The following is a 9,920-nucleotide window of genomic DNA, read 5'->3' on the forward strand; positions in this document are numbered from 1 at the left end:
TTTCCATGCAAAAAACACTATATACATCAACTATACATCAACACTACTGTACTATACGGAATACTAGAAGCAGTATAAACAGCATGTAGAAAATTAGAATAAAGGAAATGTATGATCACATTATTATACTGGAGCAAAACAAAACTGTACAGCACTGAATTGTGAAATCTGCTATTCTCATGTATCTGGTTTTACTTGATATTTAAACATAATTTGAGAGAAATATGCACAGTCTTGTGTCACAGATCAACTTTTTACCACTTGTTTATCACTTGTTTTATCACTGTTAAAAGTTAAGACTTGTGTCACCTCTTACTCAAACACCTGAAGCTGAGTTCTCCCACTCGTGGTCCTGAAGCTCTCTGAGGTGCCAGCGTTGGTGAAGGATGCTGAAGAGTTGTGGCTCTGTAGTAACTTTGGCCTCCTACTGCAGGTCATGAACAGGATCTCAGCCCTGCGTCTGAAGTGATGGTCCAGGAAAAAGTAAATGGCCGGATTCACACAGCTGTTGAGGAAGGCCAGGAAGCATGAGAGGAGGAGCCCGTTTCTTTGCCACGACTGAGTCTCACAGCTCAGATCAGCGTTGGAGAGCTGCGAGCTGATGATGATGACTTTGAAGACATTGAAAGGGAGCCAGGACACCACAAAGGCCACTATGATGGAGAGGACCATCTTGAGGGAGTGTCTGCGGCGGGCCTTGGCTCGAGGATTTGCAGCAGAGATGCAGTGCTCGTTGAGATGCTTGACGATGGTGCCATAGCAGATCACGATGATCAACACTGGGAGGACGAAGGTGAACAATGCCATGATCAGGCTCAGGCTGAGAAAGAAAGATGAGCTGTTATCCTCCACGCAGGCCAGCCCATCACCGGCCTGCTCCACTCTTCTGTACACCAGCGACGGGATGCCAAGCACCAGGGAGCTCAGCCACACTCCTGCACAGGTGGCATGGATGCAGTGGCTGCTCCTGAGGTACCTGGAGTCCATCAGCTTCACCACAGCCAGGTAGCGATCGACGCTCATGCAGGTGAGAAAGAAGATGTTGGAGAAGCGGTTCACGGCAATGATGAAGCTGCTCAGCTTGCACAGCAGGTTCCCGCCTGGCCCGAAGTGCCAGTGGCCGTCCTGGCTGGCAGAGATGGCCCACAGGGGCAGCGTGAGGACAAAGACCAGGTCGGCCAGGGCCAGGTTGACCACAAAGGTGTCCACCAGACGCCCACCTCTCCTGCCTCTGCTGCCCACGACTGATATCACAAAGAGGTTTCCCAGAAAGCCCGTGAAGAATATGAGATAGTATAGTAAAGGCAGGAAGATGTGGGAACCATGAAGGCGTGAGATAGGACAGTCCACAGTGACAGTGAAGTTGAATAATCCAGTGTCTGTAAAGTTCTCAACGTCGTGGTAGTACTCATAAAGAGGGTAGTCAGTGTAGGCGTCCATTGTGAGAGATCGCAGAGGCTCTGCAGTGCAGCCGTTGCTTAGTCAGTGTGGTACTCTAACTGTGTCTGCTCTCTGCTGCCTCATATAACCTGTGAAAACCACAGAGAAAAATAGAGATCCCATCTCGGCTCTCGTCCTCAGACAGTCTGAGATAACTTCCTCTGAAAGTCCTTTCGCGACTAATTCAAGTCAGAAAGACTCAATATTTCTTTATTGGCCTGAAATAATATCACAGTTTGAGGCTTGAAGAACAGCAGAGCTCTGGTATTACTGTAAACCATGGAATGGTTTTATAGCCCTATAAAAGGGACCCAATACCATCTTTTCAAGTACTTCAGAATATGAGCAGTGGTGGAGGAAGAGCTCAGATCTTTTACGCAAGTAAAAGTAATAATACCAAAATGTAGGATAAATCCAGAAAAATACAAAATATTAAAAGCACGAAAAGTAAAACTACTCATTGTACAGAATGGCCCATTTAAGGGTAATAGTTATTATGTTATTGAATTATATTTATTATGATGCATGAAAGTGGTAATCACTTTAATGGTGCCATTGCCAACAAAGTCGTATCTTAACCTGTGATAATACATAATTTATTTGTTGATTATATTATATTATATATTGATTATTTAAGCAATTTCTCCCTGGGGATTATTAAAGGAGTTCTGATTCTGATTCTGATATTTTGTATTATTAATCTGAACCTACAAAGTAACTAAATGTATCAAATAAATGTTGCAGAGTAATTAATTTCTTTGTACTAGTATACTTTGCCTTTGAATCGCAGTGAAGGATAAACTGAGATTAAAGATAATGGAAATACTACAGTAACTGTACTCAGTTAGTTTCCTCCACAGCTGTTCATAAATTCTCTGTTGAAAGACACTTTAAATTCTAAAATATTTTATATATATAATATAAAAGTATATATGTGTGTGTGTGTGTGAGAGTGTGGCTACTCCACAGATATCTGCTCACATTAATTGAACAGAGGACTAGAATAGAAGAAGATTGATTCCTACTTGACACTGGTGTGAATAATCCTCCCTTTGCTTGTATCGTGGTGTGTTAGATGTGTCTGACCAGTAGAGGGCAGGTAAGATTTACTTGTGTTTTTGACCTCCTGCCTGAATTCAGACTGACTGTGGTTCTAACATCACTGATCTTCTGCAAAAGCAAATTTCCGTCTCATTAGTGAAAGCACGAATCTGGAAAGAGCAGACAGACTTTATGCAATCAGACTCAATTTACAAACTATTAATTCATTAATATTTCTACCCATCCATCCATTCTCTATTCAAATCAGTTTAAACAGCCTTTGAATAGCTTTGCACTTCATACTTCTTATCCTGTAATGTGCAGTTTCTGTTCACTAACAGTTCTTATATCACCCTCCTGCTGTATCACACGCAGTCGTGTCTGTTTTACTTTAGAAAGAGAGTCATTCATTTGTGTTAATGTGGTCACTTCGATACAAGTTACATTCACCCTGACAAGGTTGTACTGATCAAAGTAGAAAATTCCCTAAGTGAGAGTGTTTATTTATGCATTTCATGTGTAAGGGATCATGCACAATATTAAAGCACACAGGTTATAATCTGATGTATTGTACCAGAGTTAGTCACATTTAAAGCATACAAACAGGACAGGACACTTAATCCTAAATTACACACATTACACGTTCATTTAAGATTTAAAATATGCAAATATGAGCATCTTTTTCAGAAAGTTTCTCTTGCCATTGATGAGAGCTGATCGTGTCACAAACAGCAACCGTCTCCTTCCCTTTGGCCTCAGAGCAGCTGTAATGAAACAGACTGGATGGAAACTGTTCCGTCCTTGTTTTCACACACTTTCACAGTCAGTTTTTGGTGGTTTGAACTGGTGACCTTTAGTTTACACGTCCACTGGAGTATTGGCTTTTTGTAGACTCTGTCTCAGAGGTGAATCATTGTATGGAGAAAGCATGATTGTAGCTGATAATTAGATCGCCACTGAGCCAAGGGTTATTATCTAATATTGCCATTAAGTTTCAATATAGTGTCATTTTGCTGTACCCAAGACATCTATTGCAAGTCTCTCCTGGAAGAGAAATCCCTCCTCTGTTGTTTTTGATGAGTTTTCTTTCTTTTTTCTTGTCAAAGAGATTTTGTTTCCTTCTCTGAACTGAGGTTGTGACTTTTGATTTGTGATTTCGGGGCCATTCATCAAATAAATCTGATCTGACTTGACTGTCATAACTCGCTGCCAGGTAGCTAAACCCTAAAAACGACAAAGAAAGCAAAAATAAGTTCCATTCACCGTAGACATATTGCATCTTGAACATCTCGTGTGCTGAGGAAGCAGATGATGGAATTGATAATGTGATGTGCAGATGAAGCTGTATTTTCTCTACGCTCTGTAAAAACCCAACATGAATCAGTTTGAAACTGCTCTGCATCAGCGGCTCATATCAACCAAATACTGTACCTGGTGTTAGTCATCTAACACTCATCTAAATCTGATAACATCAGATTTAGATGAGTGTTGCACTGACCCCACCTCACTGCCTCCATCCTACAACATCCACCCTGGTGAGAGATAACAGAGAGTGACAGGACAGAAGAGACCTTGGCAGCCACAGTCATTGTTACAGAGAAGGAAACTGTCATTACGACACAGAATAGACCTCAGGAGGAATAAACGCTGTGGTCCAGCTCGCTGCCATTGTGCTGGAGCTGAGAGGAGCAAGGTTGGAGGACAGGCCACATCTTACAAGAGGCCGGAGAACGCTTCATTGTTCTGCTTGGAGTTTCAGTTAAGAAAGCACGGCGAATGAATGACCTTCTTATAGGATCCCTGCTCCACTTTCTGGCATTGTGCGTTATTCAAACACTCCTTTACTTTGTAGTGTCAAGGTGATGTGTGGATATACTCATCATGGCAGAAAATCCTGTCAGTCAGGCATTATTCGGTTTGACGCCGTTCTCCCTCACGCTCAGCTGTACCTTTTCCTTTAAAAAGTTTTAATTATTTCTTCTGCATTCTTGCTGCTCTGTCAGTGGAACGCTACATTCCTCTCCTCGAATAAGTGCTGTCTCACTCCAATTGAGCAGAGTAAATGTGAGAGCCAGTGAATGGAGCAGCCTCAATAGGAGAAAATAAACAATTGCATTGGTCCATGGGTGCAGCGGGGGAGAGCGGATGAGAGGAAGGGAGAAAGGCCTCCCTAACGTGCTAAGATTCCCATGGATACTTAGTCCTTTTTCTGTTGAGAGGAGGATCTCGTAAAGTACTTCAACAGTGGATGATTTCTCTTTTCCTTTTACTCTGTTTTTATTTGAGGAGAGAAAGGGTGGTATGCGTCAGGGTGATTGTTAGACATAGGTCACATGCACACACGTGCGCACTTGTATACACACACACACACCACACACACCACACACACACGTACAATTTGCTCCTCGCTTGTCGAGTGCTAAGTTTAAGAAAAGGAGTCCATTGTTTGGGTGTGAAAGGTTCTTGTTTTAGCTGTTTAACTAAATCAAAAGTTCCTTCCAACACAAAGGATTGCACAACCTCCGCCCCCCATTCTGCGTCATTGTAAGTGGCCAGAGGCTTTTGACTGTTTTACCTTTCAACTGGCCTTCACAATTTTCTCCTTCATTTACATACAAAACACACGATCCAGTAAATGTGAGTGACATCTTAGTGCCCGCACCACATAATAAGAGATATATACAGGAAAGCAGCCAGTGAGAGAATGACTATAAATGGGTCGCTGTCACAGTCTGAGCATATATAAAAAAATGTCAATATGAGGATTAAACGGTAATTGCTCAAATTGTCACAAATACTCAATGTCATGGAGCCACAGTTGTCAGGTGTTTGGTTGTTCTTTGAGTGCATGACCCAAGCCGGCCAAGACACGAGAACTGGTACCAAAAATGAAAACAAAGTATAATTGAACAAAACTGAAAAGCTCTGTATCAGTGGTAATTGAAGTATAGCTATGTTGCTAATTTCATAGTTGAGGCTGTTAAGTGGTTGCTAAGATGTTTGTTGCGGTTGCTAGGGTTTCACTAGGTGGTTACTAAGGCTGCGTCACTCCCCTGCTCATTTGTTCACTCCTCCCTATATGAGGCCTAATGGACACTTAGGAGTTAACCCAATAGTAAGCAGCACATTTTGAATTTGAATACTTATATGATACAGAGTCACACGACTGTAATTTTAACATCAAGTGCATTGCATTGTGGGATCATAAGTAGAAAGCAGTGTACGCTATTGGCTCTATCTTTTTCTCTACACACTCAGAATTTGGATACAAAAATATGGCGGACTGTAACTGTAGCGCACAGTAAAGTAAACATAGGTTAAGAGTTTGCTCGGTGGTTGTTGTTGGTTGCTTAACACTTATGAGAGTGATGAGGTTGTTGCCAGGGTGTTTCCTAGTTTCCTGGTTTGCGGTGGTGATGGGGGAGTTTAAGGTTTTTGGATGATTACCTTGGTGATTCTGGGTGGTTGCTAAGGGAGTGTACCGTGGTTGCTAGAGTGTAGTACAGTCGTTGCTGGTGGTTAATGGTTTCAGTCAGGTGGCTATCAGAGAGATAGTTGAGTGTGTGTGTGTAGTTAAAACCACTTTACTTCTAAATGCCAGAGAAATAATTTTAGCTAAATGTTTTTGGCTGAAAAGGGTTTTATTATATAAATAGTCCAGATTTCTACGCTGTATGAGCAATGGCAGACAACCAAATAAATATGGTGATATAAAGTTTACACAGTATCAGATGCAGTGTTCAGAGGTGAAAAGGTATAAGACATTGAGCAAAGATTTCTACATTTTGAGTGCAAAATGTTATTGTGTATTAAGGTGAAAATTGCATCAACAGCATTCACAGACTCAGTTGTATCCTGGATATAATGTGACTTCATGACTGAATTTTATTGAACAATATTTTCAAGAAACCAGCTGCATGTTTCATAGAATTTGGAGGACTTTTTTCCATTTTATTTGATATTTTTCACATTTAATATGCTACACATTATCACAAATTGAACGTTTGCACTTGTCTTTAAGTGGCTTCTTTGTCTTTTACCACTTAACATTTCACTCTGCTGTACTGAGACACCTTTTACAAATCAGATACCAACAAGTTAGCAGGACACCTCTTTTGCTCTTGTGCTCACACCACTGCTTTCATTGTGTGGGTGTCATTTTTCTAATGTCAGATATCACGTTTTAATAAATTTCATTATTAAATGTTGCACAATAGCAAAAAAAAAGCCAAAACAAGATGTTACTGCGAAACATTTGCACATCGATTCAAAAACTTTTTTTTTTATATTTTTAGATCCAAACACATTTCAGAAAGGAAACTGAGAACATGCTTTAAACACCTGAGATGAGTTTGATCAGCTTGTTTTTAGGACAGTAGCCCCTGAAACCATGTTGGAAAGGCGATGAAAGATTATGGGACAGAAACTAGTGGAGCTTTAGGTTTCCATGTAATATCAGCTGTGTTTGTCTGTGCTTATTTCAGATTTTCCTTTGTTTCTGTTTGTGACTTAACATTAAATATTAACCGCATACTTTCAGTCAAAATATGTCCTTGTGGGTGCAGGGTTATCTTCCCATCTTAGAGCATTTAGTTAACACGTGGCTCAACTACAGAGAAGAGTCATGTTTCATCTGCTGCCGACTCCACATGAGAACCTAATGAGCAGCTCTGAGAGACGACAGGAGAAGCCTGTTGGCCGTTTAACCCGCGGCTGGATTAGGTTTGTGTCGAGGGAGACTGTGATGGTTAAATTATTAAGTAAGAAAATCATTATTGCTGAAGCACTGCTGGCAGCTGGTGGCAGGAGTGAGAAAGACCAGAAAACAGAGGACTACACATAAAAGAAGTTAATGACCTTAAAATGATTATATGTACTGTGAAGGAATTATGCTGTTTTGTCAGGTGTGATTTGTTATCGGCAATTATTTCTGTGCCCCAGAACACGAAAATGCACCTTAAATCTCTTCTTTGTGGACGATAATGTCCTTTACCTTTGCAAAGTGACAATACTCAACATACTTTTGTATAGTTTCACACACAACTCTGAAAGATTAAAAATGATGTTCTCTTGTGATGAATACATAAGACACTGACCAGGATATATTAAGAACACAAAAATAAATGTAATAACTATCAAGGTTCAACCATTGTTATTTGGCTTGTACGACGATCTCTCACCAGTCACATTTCCCAATTAAACATATAGATTAATTTATTTAAAAAAACTTAACAGCTGGACAATTTGAATGTTTATTAATTAGCAACATTTACCATCAGACTATATGCTCACACAACTCGCATGCAAACAAAACACAGATAATTAACGTTTAACCATTAAAGTCTAAAACAGGATTAAAACTGGATTTTCACAACTCTCACATCATCCGATGTGTCCAAACTTTCTGTGTTTCAAACACCAAAATATTCAGTGGTGTAATAAATACTAGATTGGCTTAATTATCATGTCATTACAATTACCCACTTAAATCTGGACTCAAATGAGGCACAAGAGACCTTTGCTTTGCATTATTGGTGTTGGGTCGTAACATCTTACAGTTTTATTACTTTTCATTAACACTTTATGTGAACTCCAGTTTATGACCCATTCGTAACGAGCTTCATTAGAGACATATTGTACATTCAACAGTGAATATTGCTGTTACTTTGTCTTTGCTGGCGCTCTTACGGTACATTTTCTTACTGTTTTATGCTGCAGAGATGACACAGTGTGATAGTTTGTCACCCTGACACAATAATCTTCCTAACAATGGCTATTTCAAACTGAAGCCGTGCCTTATGGATGTCCATTTAAGTCTGCATAATGAGTTGTAACACTGTGACAAAACTGCATGAAGATAGTTGATAGTCTAAGTAATGAATAGTGACAGTTTCACATCCTCATTTTGGATGATAATGACAATGAGATCATGGACATTTGTAGGAGGTGAAGACTAGACCAGTCAGTTGATGGGTATACTGGTCTTACTGGACTGCCCTTGTCTCCCAGGGGAAAGTTTGAGGAGCAGATGGCCGCCTCAGTGGGCAGAGTTGAGTGTCAGCTGACAGTAAATGATCACCTCAGTGAGGGGGGCACCATGTTCCAGCTTGTCCTTGTAAAGCGAAGAACAAGGTTGTACCAAACTGTAACGTGGGATGTGACAAGTCTTTTGATTATTGATCCACAAAGCGGGCCGGGATTGGCTGTTGACATTGATCCTCATTTGAATTGAGGAGGACATCTGCTGCTGCATGGCCAACTTGATTAGGCAGGAGGTGATCTCGTCCCGCGGTGATCCCAGGAAGTCTCAGCTGCGCTCACAATGAAGGAGCTGATCTCCCGGGGAAGAAGAGCCAATCCTCATCTTGAGAGTTTTATGTGTGTTTTTAGGAGAGGTGGAGAAGTGTAATTTGTGGCATGGTTCATGTCAGGGTGCCCACAGTCATAACAGTTTTTGCTGTGACATATTTTAGACAGGATGAGCTGGAGGTAACGTGTCTCACCTCCTGCTATGAGTAAGCATTCTGCCTCTCTCGTCCTGTTTTGACTCAGTGAGGTCAGTCACACAGATTTCTTTCTCGGGTTAGTTATTAGCTGTGAGGACCTGTTCACATTAGGAGTGTTTTGGGTCAGTAGGTCAGAGGACAGGCTCAAAAACACCTGGGGGACACCGAGTTCATCACTCAGAGAGCCATTAGGAGCAGAAGGCCGGACCCCGACCACTGACAGACAGGCGGATCACTCCTGGCTGCAGTAAGAGGTAATCAGGGAGAACATGCATTTGTGTGTAAGGTGTTTAGAGCTGCGATTGTGTGTTAATGTGTGTGAGCTTTGAAGGAGACAGAGGGCGGGGGGACGCAGAGCACAAGCAAGGAAGAATTGTTGATTTTTTCGGAGAGGGATTGTTTTTTGGGAGAGAAAGAAAAAGGGCGGATTCAGAGGTAGGGTTGATGAATGTGTTGATGGTGGCATTTTGATAGGGGTAATTTTGACCTGACAGGGCCCAGGCTCTCTCATGAATCAAAATGTGTCAGCCAGGCGCTGGAGATGGAGGGCCGCTCATTGTGGCTCTGACACCCATGTGAGGGGCTGAGGCTGCTGGGGGTCAAGTGTGACACCTCATTAGGACGATGTTGATTTAGTGTGGCCACAGCGCAACAGACCTCCTCCCATGGGGTATGGAGAGGCGTTTGAGCGAGGGGGTGGGGAGCAGCGAGCACTGGACAGAGAATGGGGGGCTACTGCTCTTCATCCGCAAGGCTGTCATCTGACAGCTTGCAAATCATGCACCTACGCCGAATACACCGCCCCACCCCCTCTTTAATTTTCACCCTGTCTCTAGTTTTTAAACATGCATTTCTTTAACCACAAGAAAAGAAACATGTAAGTGATATAAATGTGTATCTGAATCAGTTTTTTCTTTCTTTCTGTTTTTTTTA

General features: G+C 41.6%; 1 protein-coding gene across 1 annotated transcript; it reads right to left on the reverse strand.

Moving 5' to 3' along the window:
* Positions 1–266: 266 nt before the first annotated feature.
* Positions 267–1,440, reverse strand: gpr25 (G protein-coupled receptor 25). The gene has a single exon (XM_070851788.1). The coding sequence runs from the start codon at positions 1,438–1,440 to the stop codon at positions 313–315; it is 1,128 nt and encodes a 375-aa protein (XP_070707889.1). The 3' UTR covers positions 267–312.
* Between the last annotated feature and the right edge of the window lie 8,480 nt (positions 1,441–9,920).

Source organism: Pempheris klunzingeri, chromosome 2 (genome assembly GCF_042242105.1).
Source record: "Pempheris klunzingeri isolate RE-2024b chromosome 2, fPemKlu1.hap1, whole genome shotgun sequence".
Taxonomy (NCBI): Eukaryota; Metazoa; Chordata; class Actinopteri; order Acropomatiformes; family Pempheridae; genus Pempheris; species Pempheris klunzingeri.

Bases quoted from the DNA above. Each gene is read 5' to 3' on its own strand.
- gpr25 (XM_070851788.1), bottom strand. From the start codon at position 1,440: ATGGACGCCTACACTGACTACCCTCTTTATGAGTACTACCACGACGTT.